This window comes from Corvus moneduloides, chromosome 3 (genome assembly GCF_009650955.1).
Source record: "Corvus moneduloides isolate bCorMon1 chromosome 3, bCorMon1.pri, whole genome shotgun sequence".
Taxonomy (NCBI): Eukaryota; Metazoa; Chordata; class Aves; order Passeriformes; family Corvidae; genus Corvus; species Corvus moneduloides.
In genome coordinates, this window is record NC_045478.1 from 39,496,454 (window position 1) to 39,512,706 (window position 16,253).

At 37.9% G+C, this 16,253-nt stretch overlaps 1 protein-coding gene across 2 annotated transcripts in view; it reads right to left on the bottom strand.

Moving 5' to 3' along the window:
- The window catches only part of MDN1 (midasin AAA ATPase 1), a 93,453-nt gene that overhangs the window by 72,397 nt on the left and 4,803 nt on the right, over nucleotides 1–16,253 (bottom strand). For both annotated transcript variants that reach the window (XM_032105052.1, XM_032105051.1), the window contains exons 2-13: nucleotides 15,176–15,402; nucleotides 13,530–13,754; nucleotides 12,091–12,198; nucleotides 11,819–12,011; nucleotides 9,620–9,832; nucleotides 8,253–8,384; nucleotides 6,683–6,786; nucleotides 5,049–5,163; nucleotides 3,300–3,493; nucleotides 2,195–2,276; nucleotides 1,438–1,533; nucleotides 351–463 (exon numbers count right to left, since the gene is read on the bottom strand). In XM_032105052.1, the coding sequence (XP_031960943.1) occupies nucleotides 351–463; nucleotides 1,438–1,533; nucleotides 2,195–2,276; nucleotides 3,300–3,493; nucleotides 5,049–5,163; nucleotides 6,683–6,786; nucleotides 8,253–8,384; nucleotides 9,620–9,832; nucleotides 11,819–12,011; nucleotides 12,091–12,198; nucleotides 13,530–13,754; nucleotides 15,176–15,402 (1,802 nt within the window). The remainder of the gene's footprint in view (nucleotides 1–350; nucleotides 464–1,437; nucleotides 1,534–2,194; nucleotides 2,277–3,299; nucleotides 3,494–5,048; nucleotides 5,164–6,682; nucleotides 6,787–8,252; nucleotides 8,385–9,619; nucleotides 9,833–11,818; nucleotides 12,012–12,090; nucleotides 12,199–13,529; nucleotides 13,755–15,175; nucleotides 15,403–16,253) is intronic.

Here is a 16,253-nt window from a genome sequence, read left to right on the forward strand (position 1 = left end):
CCAAGTAACTTCCTGGCCAATGGAGTTAGCAACACATACTACAAAAATCTCCCTTTACAAAGGCAGATCCATCAAAATCATTTTATAACTGCTGTGGCTCCACACTGCTTTGAAGACACTCTAGTTCAAAGAAGCTGAAAATCTCTACGGCTTTATCTGCCAGAAGCACAATGCAGACAACTCTTAAAGATACACAAGGTAAAACTAAGATCGCAAGGGAAAGAACTCTCACATTCCTTTCATTAGGGTGAGAATACCCAATTCACATTTTCCTTAACCCTGTGACTTGCAGTCTATTCTACTCCACCACAAAACATTTCAATTCACATGGAAACTACAGGATATTTTACCTCTGTACAGTGAGAGCCTGGTTCTGCTTCTTCACAAGATGCACTCTTCCGACAGAGACTTCTTGTTCCCTTATTGAAATTTCTGGTTTATAGAGTTCACAGAAGAACTCCACCTGTGAAAAAAGCATCAACATTTCCAATACTAATGCTGCTTACATCACACTAAGAACACCCACACTATGCTACCAGCATTACTTTGCAGCAAGCTAATTTTCAATGGTAAAATTCTAGATTTTTCAGGTTTTAAATACACATCACCTAAAACAGTGAAGGACCTCAGAAGTGCTTTTATCTGTACAAGCAACTTTCAGCTTAATAACTTCATAATAGTCTTTGCCACTCTATTTCTACTTCACCTACTTCCATGGTAAGTTCAACTACATAAACTTGAACTGTTATTTTAACAATAAACAAACAACCTCCCTTAAAAAAAACCCTTTGTGTAAAGAAGGGTATTTTGCCACTTGCAGGGAATAATACACTCCTGTAATGAAATAATGCAAAGAAGGACAAAGAGAAAAACCCACAGAAGTTTCAGGGATCCATCTGTCAGCTTACAGGAGGGAATTTGATTTGCAGACTTCTACAGTCAGAAATAGTTGACAAAGAAATGATTTAGTTTAATTCTGTCATTTATAGAGCTCCAGAGAGGCAGCTTATTTTGTAATCAGTGAGTACAGAACAAGTAGCAGTAAAGATCACGTTTCCCTCTGATCTCTCTGTTTAAATGATTAACATGCACTGTAAACCACCTAAGAAAAAACCACATTCTTTACTACCCTGTGCATCTAGTGATATCGTGTGCTTAGGCAGCTGTGCAATCCTTTTGCATCATGAGGCCATTTGCTCTAAAACAGGTTCCCTGGAACCCTCAGATTTAAAAAAAAAAAAAAAAAAAAAAAGCAGCTGAATATAAAATAGGAGAAAAACAGATCCTGGGATGGAACAGAGCGCAAAAAATCTGTTTGGGACAGAGAGGTGGGCATAATTTTAAATAAAAAATAGCATAACATGTTACAGAATAATTGCAAGCTATATAATACAGAACACTACCAATAAAGATTATGTTAATTATAGCTCAACATACCTTTTTTTTTGAAATGTTTAGGTAACTTCCAATAACTTTTGCCATTTTCTGTCTGCTCCCTTGGTTGGACAACATGGCTGTGAAACAGTCCAGTGCCTGTCAAGGAGAAAACCAACTTGTTGAACACTAGTTTTGTATGATTTTATCTGACAAGCACCATCTTAATAGAAACGAACCCAAATCCAATCCAACCATTGCAAATAAAACTATTTCACTGTCTTCAGATCAAGTCAAACAACAGAGTTCAAAAAGATGTAACAAGGACTTCTAAACTCTGTAATGTAGTGGGTTTCTACCAAAAGCAAAAACTTTTCAATGCCCAGTCACAAAAGCTTTTTTTAGATGAATGGACCAAAATGGAGAAGGAAGCAACATCTCAAAATTGCCTCTGACTGATGCACACCCAAAAAATTCCCAACCTAGACTGTAGACTGATCAACAGGGAAGTAGAAACGCAGCCCCATGTTAGAAGACAAAGAAAGGTCTCAGTCATATGCAATCCCAGCTTGTATCAGTTAAAATTATATGCACCATGCTGTTTGTATGACAGTAGTAAAGTCTCTCATCACCTTACTGCAAGCAACTTCCCTAGTAGCAACAAGAGCTTCTGATTAGAGATTATCACAAACATTCCAACCACAGTCCAATTGCTTCAAACAAACCCCAAAAAATTCCCATCTCACATTCCCAAAGAGAGTATTTTGTGAGACAATGCTAGAATTTGGGTAATCAATTTCTAGATCAAGTCTTACCGCACCTCCTGAAAAATATTCACTGCTGTGGTTGAAGAGTTACTGTCAAAGTTGTAAGCAATCCTGCTGCACCAATTCAGTAGGTCTCTAAAAAGAAAAACCAAAAAGATTTGGTACAAACATGCCAAAATACACATCACCTTCTTTCATGTTCAGCTTAGGCCATGACACCATCTTCTGGCAGCTGCATGTGTAGTTGTTGTGAAAATTGTACATGGGAAGACACAAAGAGGTTGATAACTCTGAGGAGTAGCTGAGCACAAAGACCAATGTTGCTTATAAGCAGGTAATACATACTCCACTAAATCATAATGCAACAATGAAACTGAAAGGTGTTAAAGAATCCAGAAAAGTATAAACCCCTCATTTTTTCAAGATACAGATTCCTTATCAACAACAAGATCTTCCAAAAGGCAAGAAAAGGAAACTTTGTTCTAGAAAAAAACAATGTTCTTATGTTCCACAAAAATATTAGGTACTACCCACACCTAATATTTACTAACTAATTCACAAAGCACTACTGGTTACAGAAATTCCAGATGAGTAGAACTGACATTTGGTAGGAGAGGAAGAAATAATTCAGCATCAAGCTACATTTCATCACAGAATTTCTGAAATTCACAGTACATTACAGATACAGTTATTTTCAGTCGCCTTAAGTTATAATGCTGAGAATGTTCAGTATGAAACAATTTAGATAATATACTCAGTTGCTGAAAACATTATCTTCTAGCTACTGAGAGAACATTATACAGCACCTTCCAGTTTTTACTTAGTACTGATATCTCGTGTTAACAATAATTAAGAATAAATTCATATGGCCTGATACCAACTAAGCACTGCATATGACAAAACCTACACGTTCCCCCACACCCACCAAAAAGGAAGTACAGCAAATAGGAAGTTTAAATAATCCAGAATGAGTTTCTTTAAATGATATATTGATCATTATTTTAAAACAAAAAATGTATTTTCCCAGTTTTTGCAAAATTCCCATTTAATTATTCAAGCGTTTACAATTATTTTTAAAAAATTAAGAAAAATAACAAAAATAAACCCTTCTATCTCTGTAGCTAGCTGACTTCCAATAAACATGTAAGAAAAGACAACCTTAGAGATAGTTCTCGTCCTTCCAGATTTGGTTTCTTATGTTCTGATCTAGATTCTGATGCTGCTTCTGATGTGTGACTGGAGCCAGCAGCACAGTTTTCTGGTGACTGATACTTGTCTCCCGCAAGGTCCATGAAAATTTCTAGCAAGTGATCTGTCACAAGAGCAAGGCTGGGGTATCTCCTTTGGAGGACCTGAAAGAAGAAACAAAAAAGAAAAAAATGAAACGAAACAACAAAACAAAAATCCCACCTGCACTGGAGAGAAACCAACCCCGGTTTTTACCAGGAGATGCTTCAACAAATACTTTAGCTAGCAAGCTACATGAAACTGCTCCCTTGCAGTCTCTGATCTGAAGAAAACAGAAGTTATCATGACTACTATGATACTGATTTTGATGTCAAAAATGAACTTTGCCAACTCAACTCTACTCCAATTCATTTAATACAGTCACACAAATACAAATACCTACAGGAAGAACGGAAAGTACATTCAATCCTATCTGAAGCCAAACCATGACCACACAACTTTACAGCTGATTACAGAAGTCCTTATCTCCCACCCTTCTTTTTATGACTAAATTCATTTGAGCATTCAAATTGTCTTTTCACTGTGCTGACAAAGGCACTTTAAGGGATAATCTCCTTCTGTAGTTTCCTTTCAGCTCAGTTATCTCCACTAAAGTTGCCAACCAAAATATTGCTTTCCAAAATTACTTTTCACAGACATAGGCCAGGAAAACTGGTCCTAACCTGCCAGACTGACTTTTAAGATTAACAAGAAGAACATGAGTCTGTTTTCAAGGCAAGCAGGTCGGTGTTCTCGAACATTGTCTCTTCTATTACTACTACTGAATCTTAGTGCTTAATCTATACATTTTCGTGACTTAAGCTTTAAAGTTGCAGAAAAATAATAAAGAGAACCTAGTGGTAAGCAACATATCTAGCCCTCAAGTTTTGTTTCTTCATAAGGTTTTGATAATTGTTCTTGCCCCATTCCTAACAATTAGCTGACAAATGACAAGAAAGGAAAAAAAACCACACAGATATTTAAGGCCACCTAGTGACCTAGTGCTGGCTGCTGAATGAGTCCAAATGAGTGAATAAATTCTACTGAAAAAACTGTCTTCTTCATTCTAGAAAACTCAGAACTGTCTCCTCAACTCTTCTGCTAGACACTATTCACTACCTTTTCTCTTAACTGAGGGTCTTGTAGGACCAGATCCTGTTTTGAGCTCTGTATCACACGGAGAATCTCCAGAGAATTCTATTTTCATATGAGCCTTAGGCTGCTTTAATCTTCTTAAGAGCTACACAAAGCAAACACTTCCCAGAGATGCTAACAAAAGAAAGATGTTAATAGAAGCAATTATTTTTAATTGATAACTGACCAACTATTTTTCAACTCAAAGCTTATAATTAGAGTGAGCTCAATTTTCTTTTTTGCTATTTCTCTCTGCTTTCAAGTTTCTGTGGGCTAATAAGTGGCAAAGTAACTTGATTCTTAGACCCACACAAAGCGGAATTGTGTCTGTCAAGGCAAGTTCCAGGAATCTTTGTTCAATTCACTTCAAATTTTCCTGACAAACTGCCTGTTTACTTCAAAATTGGCAGCATAAAGCTGAAATTGTAAGGGTCTATTGTGGAACTTGAAGATAAAAATAAGGATTCAATTAACTACTGAAAAACATTTATTACCCTAGGTTGAAACAATTATTCACATGCCACAATGGAGCAACACACCCCATACCTCCTTGAGTTCTCCTTTGCTCATGTTATCCAGATGTATTTTGGTCCAGTATTTGTCCAGAAGAGCAGCATGGCTGCTTTGCTGCCTGTACCAACCTCCACCACAGCTGAATATCCTAAATCAAAACAACACGAAGAAACACAGCATGTTGAGCGTGGCTGAAGAATTCAGCATTTTCAGTGCATTTCTGTGCATCAAAGAACACGTTACATAGAGCTGCTACAGCATAATGCAGCAGGCATGAACGACACTGTCACTGTACTGTGATGTACCCTACCCTGCCTAACCACACTTTCTGAATTGCCTATTATCACAGTGTTTTTCTTCCTATAACGCAAAATCTCCACAGAAATTCTTTTTCTGAAAGACTTAACTTACTGTCGGCTGTCTATCAGAAGCAACATATGGAACCCTTTGTAAAGAGAGAAACCTGACAGAAGTGGCCTGTGAAGTATCTTAAAGGATCTGTGCTCTTACTGCAGAGATGCAGGAAAAGCATCTCTAGCTTGTCCCCTCCACATTGGTTTATGATTATTCTTCCTCATCCTCCAGACTCAGCTCTTGCCATCATACATTTCATTCCCTTTGTTCTTTTACTGCAGCAATAACTATTCAGCCATGTGGTTTTTTACCCACCGCGGAAGTAGCCTTGCACATGCAAAATACTAGATTTGGGGTTGTGGTTTGGCTTTTGTTTTCTGGTGGGTTTTTGTTGGTTTTTTCTTCTTTGTTGTATTGTGTTTGGTTTCAATTGTTAAATACCATTTCCCAGCTGTAAACTCAACAGATTTAGGGAAACTACTCTAACTAGCCCAATGAAGACTATAATTTGCTGCTATACAAACTGTTCACTGATGTGCTAGCTTTGGCTGGGATAGAGTTAAATTTCTTCGCAATAGCTGGTATGGGGCTGTGTTTTACATTTGTGACCAAAACAATACCAATAATCCAGGGATGTCTTAGTTACTCCTGAGCAGGGCTTCCACAGATTCAAACCCTTTTCTGCTTCTCACCCTGCCCCAGCATAGAGGGTACACAAGCAGCTGGGAAGGGACACAGCCAGGACAGCTGATCCCAACTGACCACAAGGATATTCCATATCAGATGGGATCATGCTTAGCATATAAAGCTGTGGGAAGAAGGAAGGGTGAGGATGCTCAGAGAGATGGCATTTGTCTCTGTTTGTGTGGAAACCTTTTGCTTTACCTAAATTCTATCTCAACCCAAGATTTTTCCCACTTTTACTCTTCCAGCTCTCTCCCCCATCCTGCTGCAGGGGAGTGAGCGAGCGCCTGTATGGTGCTTAGTTGCTGACTGAGGTTAAACCATTACAGCCATGCCTTCAGAAATAAAAATTATTAGGAAATGAGGCAACCAAAAGAGTTGAATACAAAAGACTCAATTCCAGAAAAAATAGATCAGAAGAAAAGAACTAATTTACAGAAGAAAGACAAAAGCAGGAAAATATGTTAAAGGCTTTGAAATAAACTATAAAAGATTTGAAAACAGCTTCTATTGCTTGTTAATCGGAAATTGCTAAAATACTCCTACACAAGTATCTTGCACTTAAAAGTACCTTGGACTTAAAAATAGGATACCCATGCTCTCAATCTCATTTAAGTTCACAAACCTACCTTCTGGTTGCAAAAAATTGGAATCCTGGTGCTACTTTTAAACAGTCACCACGACCAGGAATCAGTAACTCTCTTTTCTCCAAAAGAGGAATCAGCACAGAGATCTGGAAAGAAAAAAAAAAAATTTTTTTTTGATGGCACTAACAGACAGCACAACCATCCACACTCATTTCCCACTTGAGATGCTGGAGCAATGCCACGGAGCACCATTCCGTTGCCAGCAACTGCCATTCCCATAGATTGCACTTCCAAGTGATGCCAACAGGAATTGCAGAGTCCCCAGCAATTTTAATCAGCAGTGGAAGTCATAGGTGTAATGTTTACTTACCCTTTTTTCTCCTGTATTCAAATTTAATGATAAGAGAATGGAATAACAGCCTTTACACTGCAAGTCCAAACCAAAACTATTTATTTTTAAATTATCAAATGACTTATTAGACACTTCCACACCAGAAGCTTTATTTTCTTTATCTGCCCAAAGAAAGATGACCTGTATCTCAAAGATGTCATTCTCAAACATCAACCTTTTCCAGTGTATACACTGCTACCCCCAGGAGAGCCTGGGGTCTATTTAAAAAATCTACCCTTTCCCAGAGAAGGACAGTAATGGTGGTGGAAGAAAGAAGGGAGGTATGACCACACCGACTGCTCAGCACAGAGGGAGGCACACAGAGATCCTTTGATATGGAGCAGACAGGATGCCTGCAGGGAGGACCTGAAGAAAGGGATTTGATGAATGCAGGATACTGTTCAGGGTATGCTTATCATGAGTGCAATGAGTTGAGTCCACAGAAGCAAACAAGTGCACGACCCCCTAGCAGTGAACTGTCTGTACATACAAGCAGTATTCATTTGCTTTCTTATTTTCTATTTCTAATATCAGAAGCCTAGAACCTAATAAACAAACTGACAGGTTATTCAGTCACACAAAGGATGCTTTATGGAACAGATATGAAAGGAAACCACCAGCAGAATGTCCAGCAAGCCTACGCAGCAAAGCATCTCTATCACACCATTCTTGCAAATGACTTGTTTTCAGTAGCCATTACTTCAAGAGGCAAGGATGACTGACTAACTAGTTGTTCTGGAGCCAAAAACCAGGAAATCTTAGACCTTATAATGCTTAGTGCAACAGCACATTTTTAATATGTAAGAAATGTGTAGGAAAAGATGTGGAAGGAAAAAAAAGCCCCACACAACAAAACACCAAAAAGAAAATCTTATTAACAGCACCAGCCTCACACATTGACAATATTCTGCGGTGTTCAGGACCACATTTGGTTTCAAACACCAAAACGTTATTAAATAGACACATTATCAGCTCATTATCAGTGTCAATTTCAGTCTCCAGAGTGAAATCTGGCATTAGTGGCAGGGTCATGACTACTCTGTAACAAAGACAAAAACTAATGACGTGTGCAAATATGCGAACAGACATGAATTCTTTCCAAGCCCTTCTAAAGCAGCAGCATTTTCAGCGTGCTGCTACAAAACCCTGGTGATTAGACTCCCAAAACTGCCACCCCGGGCATAAAGACCAGTACTTTAAAACAAACATAAAGGTACATACCACATCCAGAGGAGCATAATCAATATCCTCCAGAAGTATCCAGTGACCTTTGGTCACAGCTTGAGTCAAGGTCCCAGGCTGCCACACAAACTCCCCTGGTACATCTGTGCATCGATACATGCCCAGCAGCGCCTGTGACAGAAACCATTGGCACATCAGAGACCGGGCACCACATCCCCAGAGAAAAGGAGGGCAAATAGGACCAAAGTTGGGACACAAGTGACATTCAGCCTCCACCTCACTAAACGATCTGTCTGGCAATCTCTGCCCAGCATTGCACTTTTTCTAATTAAGAAGAAAGGTTTCCCCCTGCCTCCAGTGGCAATTTAACTGAATCATAATAATTAAAACAAGCCAGGTAATTGGAAGTGGATTTAGGAGCTGTGCCATCCTAATTTACAAGGGACCTAAAGTAACACAGAAGACTGGGGTCTAGGGTCACACTGAACTTTATTTCATGCTTTCAAAAAGTCTGTGACTAAGGTAGTAAAAGGAACTATAAAGCAAGTTATTCAAAGGTAAAATCCAGTCAAAGCTTTGCTTTTCTCTCAAATTGACACTTCAATATTTAAGCATTGCTTAAAAAATTGAGTTTATGATTTTACTACTACATATTTTATACCTTGAACTTCATCACTTTTTCTTAAATATGATTGTCTTAAGTCTTGTATATGAGACGAAACAGTTGTGAGATGGTGAAACCAGGTGTTCCATGCAAGCAAACAAGGTGCTCATGCATGCTAATAAAAACCTTCTAATAACTTCTTGTGGATACTAACCACCCTTGAAAACTAAAAATAAATCATGCCAAACAACACAAATCAGCTCAAGCTCCAAAATTCTATATGCAAAACAAGAAGTACATGAAATTACCTACAGATAGAGCTTAATCATTAATATGTAACTGCAAGTCACCTCAACATTCCAGTATCTGACTTTATCTCACCTTTATCGCAAAAAAAAAGGCATCAGATTAAACTGACATTAGCTCACTTAAACTGAAATAAAAGTGTTCATACAACCTTTGGCACCAGAATCCTGCTTTTTCCAATACCAATCAATTTTTTTTATATTTAAAAAAAACATCAATAGAGCTCTTCCACATAAAAAAAAAAGCCCTGATAAAATATAATTTGGATGACACAGGTTCAGCACAATTATGCAAAGAATTTAAAACCTACTGGAAAATAACTGCTATTTTTCTTGTTTGTTAATTTATTCATTCTCATCAATAGTAAGACCAGTACTAATGAGCTGGGCAGGGTAGGGTCCTTGAGTAAAAACATTATATTACTAGAAAATTAAGTCCATGCTTTAAGTAAAAGTTATGTCTCATGATCCAACCATAAAACAAATCCATCAGTTACCTTACTATCAGTTTGATCTCCAAGCTGAACTTTCAAAATATGAGGAGGTTTTGCTCTTCCCGTAACAGCTGCTAAATATTCAATTAAAGAGGTTTTGCCACATCCTATTGGTCCTTCTAATAAAACAGGAGTCTGATACGCTACAGCAATAGCAAGGTTTTGAAGATTTGTGAAGGCAGATTCAACCAAAACAAAACTGTTGGTGTTATTTTCCTGTTCAAACATAAAATTTGGGTTACTACACTGAATTTGCTTTTCTTACAGTTGTACAACATAGAACAATTAGGAAAGTGAGTCTAACAACAAGAAAAACTTTGGCCTGCAGATCTGCATATCAAATAAAATAAGGGAATCTAAAGTTGTATTTATTGACAGGTATTAAAATAGATTTAATCCAAAACCTATTATAGCTGAAACACTTAATGAAAAGTATACATACAATTTGATCCTAAGGGGAATTCACACCAAGTTGTCAGTACAGGCATAGTAACTATTCAGTCATAACTCATGTCAATCAAATACAATTTGCAATGTAAGTGAAATTCAGTCATCAGAATGGGTCCAAATCACAGAACAAATCAAATAGCAGTTGCATTCAAATGATGCAAATATGAATATTAAATGAATGAATATGAGTATTTACTTCTTTCTGTAGAGGCCAAAGTACAAGATCATTAAACTCAGTGAATGAAAAAAAGGTATATTCAATAACATTTTCATTTTATTCAAAATTAAATGAATGCAGTTTATTGAATGGCAATTAATCAATGCTACAGATAGTCTCCAAATATTTAGACTCTTACAGTCATATCAATATATGGCACAAAAAATAGTGCTTTGTGCCAAAAGGCTCAGAGGAAAGAAATCACAGCATTAAAATGAGTGTCTTGTATTTAAGTCTGACCTTTTTTCACATATAGCTTGATGTACTTCTCTGGAAACAAGAGAACCTGCTTCCCCTCACAGTTTGCTCCTACATCTTCATCAGACCTCCTAAGCTGTCACTGGAACCTCCCTATTGTAACTGGAACTACACTGTAGACCAGATCAGTGAAATACCTGTGGCTATTAAAAAAATAAAAGCATTCCTTTCAGGGAAGTTCTCTCCTCCCTCACAGATAATGAGTATTCTTTCAGTAATCCAGTTTACTGCATGGCCTGGCTTCAGCACAGCTGCAACAGCTGTGATGCTGCCATGGGAGTAAGAATCTTCTTAAACAGCTCTACAGTTTCCTCTCCTACAGCAAATTTCAAACCACTCTCAATCCCATAAAAAAATCCCAAAAGGCTAGAAAACAGTGAATTCAAAAACAGAAGCGGGAAGAAAAATGGGGGGGGGGGGGGGGGGGGGGGGGGGGAGAGGGGAGGGGAAGAGGAATCTGGAGGAAAAATCCTCTTTCCTTGCTTCTGCTACTCAAACAATTCTAGACACTAGTAGTCTTCATTCATTTCTTTGTCCCGTTGTAGATCACTGTTACAAAATTAAACAAAAAACTCAGCTAAGAGCTAAAACTGCTACCTAAAGGAGAAAAACAGTCAGGAATACTGGCTGTAGCTACAAAGAGGGATCTGGAGAGCTTAAGTTGAATAGCAATTAAAAAGAAAAAAGGTTAAATACTGTTTGTTTAAATACATTTAGCCTTCGATGGGCTTCCCAAAACTGTAAGGCACTATAGTCTGCATTACACTTTCTCAAGTGGTGACAGTAAATTCTTGTTCACTTCCTTTCCCCTTTCTCTGCCTTCCAGAAAAGTTTAAGTAGCAGCCTTTTTTTTTTTTCATAGAAGAACTGAGCATATGTTTGGAGAAAGGCTGCATATAAGATGCCTATATAGCACAAAAAAAACCTATGTCATGCAGGTAGAAGCATCTGTCCTAGATCCTGGCTTTAGTCAGCTATGGATTATTACCCTGAGATTGGAGTTACTATGTAAGGCTGAATATTCTTTTGTAATATGTTTCTACAAACTGCTACATGAAGGTAAAGTGAACAGCACTATTGTTCCTTCACTGCTTCACTCCACTGCAGAGCTTCTTTGTGGTGTGTGTATTATGCAACACTAGTTTACAGCACACACTGAGAAAGATACACACATTACCCATAGTATCTCAATGCCATCTAATCAGGAAATAAAGTCAGTTCACTGTACTTAGAAATTCCTAAACCAAAATGTACTGATTTATCCGTGGATTACATACCTGCTCTTCAGAAACATGCTGTAGTCTAGGCAGCACAATGCCACAGACAGCTACTACGTGCGCAGAGAGGTCGCCCGACACAATGTGTCCTTGTGCATAGTGCGGTTCCTTCTCCTTTTGCCAAAACGAGGAATCTGGATTAGCCAAAACTAGGGCTTTTTCCACATTCTGCAGCTGAGATTCTTCTAGCAACCTGTGAAAGCCATGTTTATTAACTCAGCTGAAAGCCATCAAGAAAAACAAATAGTGTTCATGATTTTAAAAGTTCTTACTTTAGTCTGAAATGTATCAGCTCCTCAGGATTGAATATTTTCTTCAGGAAAGATAATTTATGCTCATCATTCATGCATGTAACCAGCGCAAGACAGTTTGAAGTATACCTAAAAATTGTATTTAGAATAAAATATGTCAAAACAGTCTTAAGAAATGTAGTTTGACAACTGTCAATTGCATACCAAAACATTAAGTTTGGAAAAACGTGCAGAAAACTTTATTCATAGAAATTATTTTAGCACTATGCTTAACATCCTTTCAGATTAGACAAATATCTCAGAACTGAGGAAAGCAATTCTGTCATGGCAGTTTTAATTTATACACCAATTAGCTAACATTTCTCTGAAGAACTGAATTATCAGCAGAAATGTAATAACGGAATGCACTTTCCCAAGTAAATGGAAGTTAACATACGAGACAAGGAATTGAGGTCATCTTTGCCCAGTTTTTTTTCTCCTACCATTTTCCTTCCACACTTGCATTTCATGCTATTTCTAAAGTAAACCTAATGCAATGAAATCAATTCTGAGTGCCTAAAAAAGCCAACAACTCCCAAGTCATGACTACATAAAGCTGTCTTGCAACAAAGGAATATTTAATATAAATCATAAACCAGTTTTCATTTATTATAACACTGGTTTTAATTTCTAAGAACAAAGTTTTGTTCTATGAGCGTGGTGGGGGGGAAGGAAGAGTGGGCAGAAGAAGATTGTTTCAGGACAAAAGTTTGAAAGTCAGCTCATTCACTTACTTAAGACTATTGGCTGAACACCAGGTAAAACAAATCTAGTCAATGAATTACAAGTCATCTCTCTTTTTCTGAGACTAAGCCTGTAATTTTGAAGAGCTTCATAAATGATTTGAAAACACTCTTGGTTCTGCCCTTCCTAAATTATACACCTTACTTAAAATATGTGTTACTAACACAATTCTGAATTTATGTTTTAAAAAGTGAACACTATTAGAGATCTTTTTAAAAATAAAAGGCACTATCAATACTACCACTGACATAAATAAGGTAGAGCATGTGATCAGGTTGAAGCCCTGCAGGCAGAAGCCTAACATCAAACATTGGACCAAATTCCCACATGAAGCCTGTAACAAGGCCAATACGAAGTGCAGCTTAAATAAGCCAAGTTTTACAGCCCCTGAGAAATCTGTATACAAACAATTGAAAAAAGAACCAACTTGGGCAAACTGAAGTTATTTGGAAAGATTCTCTAGACCATAGTTTAAACACTACTAGCCTAAAATTCACTTTGTGATAGATCACGATAGATTTCAAAAGGTCAGTTAAAAAGTACAAGTACAGATACCATTGGTAGGGATTTCTGGTATTATTTGAAGATGCTTTCTATGGCATGTGAACACTGTTGATTAGAACTCAAGACACAGATAAAACCTCCACATCTTTTTCATTTGAATAGATGTTACTTACCAACGGACTAAAGTGTCATGACTCCTTAGGAGTGGAACACACACACTCCAGTCCCATAGCTCCCGGAACACTGACTGCTCCTTTTGTAAAAATCTGTAGGCTGCCTCCATGAGGTCTCGTAACTTCATTCGTCTGCGCCCATATCGGACTGTGTTTGCATCTGAGCTCTCCAGGAAAAGCCTCTGGAAAACTGGTGACGTAGTTTTAAAGTATCTTAAAGCAAATCTTTAGAAGAGAGAGAGATGGAACACAGACATGTGAGTCAGAAGAAGGAAAACCAGACACTAATAAAAATGTCAGGGCACAGGTCCTAGGACAGTAACTGACATTACTAAGAACTAAGGCCTATAATTAACTTTATTCACTCGTGGGAAAGACAACCACTTCAGCAATCAGCTGACAACAGACACTTAACCTTATTAGAAATCATTACTTAATTATCAAGGGGAAACAGTACTGCCTTTGGTGAAAACTCTTTGATTGTTCTTGTTTACTGAAAAAGTAAGACTGATTCCTACTTATGTACCTTTATATTCTAGCGGCCTAGAGGTCTAATATTAAAGTCAGAGATTTTGGTTGTGAACTATTTTCAGGGCAGCTGTTTTGCTTTCCTGTACATCACAGATGAAAGCCACATTGTATCTTACAACACGATTCAACTAAAATAAACTGTGTTTGAGACTTGTATTTACTAAATAATTCTTTCCATTCAAAACACATCTGTTATTGTGGGAGACTATTCAAATCTTGACATCACCTCTCTTCACCAGGGAACATTAACAAGCACATACTGCCTGGATGAAATGTTAACTGCAATGCTAATGGTTAACGTCTCAAACAATTGTACATTTGCAAAAGCAGCAGTGCTTTGCTGAGGATGTGCAGGGTGACAGCCCAGGGGCAGAGGGGGTGGAGCATCCACTGCCTGGGGCTACGAGCTGGGGTTTGGGCTATGTCTGGAAGAGGCTGCTAAAAAGCAAATCCTGCAAAGTGGGATAATGCTTTTTATCATGACAATGTCCTCCCTTACACAACTGGCTCAGGTGCAAAAACTCCCCTCGGGGAAAGTACCAGGACATTCACATGGGCCTGAAGGTTTTCATCCCTTCTGATGGGGCATAACTGGCTGAACTACATTAGAGGCAGCTGTCATGTCTTAGGAGGAGTCATAAATCAAAGAGCCCCGAAGTACCCCCAGACTCACTTTTAGGAACTTCCACCAGAGAACTGGGCATGATCCACAGTGTACAACTCTGCCCTGCCGGGGTGGGTACCTGGGCATTCCCACCTGAACCTGAGTGTTTATCAACCCAACAAATTTTATGTTTCATGGGCTTCCTCCATCCCCCGATGGATCAACACTTCGACCATTGCTTGGACCAATGGCCACTGAAACTGCGACATTTTTTATGCTTATATATTGCTGTATTTCTACAGATAATAACCAAAACAGCTACTTATCTCCTTTCCATTGCAACCAAATTGTTCTAAAATAAACAGCACATGCATATATATAAAAACATCAGTCGGTCTGTGTACTTCTCTCTAATCTGCCCCAAGGGATCTATTAACAAGAACCTGAGTTACCCTTGTCTCTAGGGGTTGTAACACTTCCTACGTTCAAACACTGACATCTCATTACTCACGGCAAAACATCAGGGTGGTCAGCAACCAGCTTGCTCATTGCTACACACAGCCTTTCATGCCGATCATGGTTGATCTGGCCACCAGCTTTAATAGCTTCTGCATTTCTTTCCAACAAATCCAGCAGGATGGGCCGAACTTGACGGCCGATCAATACAGTACATTCTTTATCCAGCAATAACTGTGCTAAAGTATTGAGGATGCACTGGCGATCCTGCTGAGTCCAAACCTAAAGGAATGGGAAGTAAGAACAGGTTAAATGGAAAATGATTTTGACTTTCAACTTCAGAACTATTCATGCAGAAGTCAGAGTGAATTTTACAGGAACAAATAGTTCAAAACCAGAAGGGAGTCCAAAATCCCAAAGCAAGTACTCAATTGACACAGTTCTCTGTATTAAAAAAAAAAATTCCTTAAAAAAAAAGAGAAAGAGTAAGATGCAGAATGATACACTAAATAGGAATTACAAAGTAGTCCCAAAATCCTAAATCATACTTTACAACTGAAAGATAAAGCAAACAATTTACAGTATGTTTTTTTTAAGAAAAAGATTAGGAAAATGTTATAACAACTAATACATCTTTCTGCCTAGAATTTCCATTGACCTTAACAGCTTGGTTTCATGAGAGCCACAAAACATTTAAGAATTTGAGTTCTTAAATTTATGTTGCTTCATGGTCACTCTCTCTTTACAAAAAAGAAGCATTTGATCAGTCATGATCACAGCCTTATTTTCATAGCTCTGACAGGGATTATAGCGAGCAATGGTCTTAACAAGAAGCAGCTCGTATCTGCAATTTTGAAGTTGAAAATATTTTTCTTTTTATGCTGTTACACAAAAATGGTCATTCAGTGCTTTAAAATACAAGGAAAACATATTCGCTATCTGTTAGAAGAAAGAAAAAAACCAAACCAACACACCTTACCCTCACATCTACCCCACCTACTCCCCCCAACCCTCTTAACTTTGTAACAACCCATTTCTTGTGTCTTACCCTTAAATTTCTCTGGTCTTTGAGGTTATGTTACTACCCAAGCATCTCTCCATTTCCATGATGCTTAACATATAATGCAGCATAA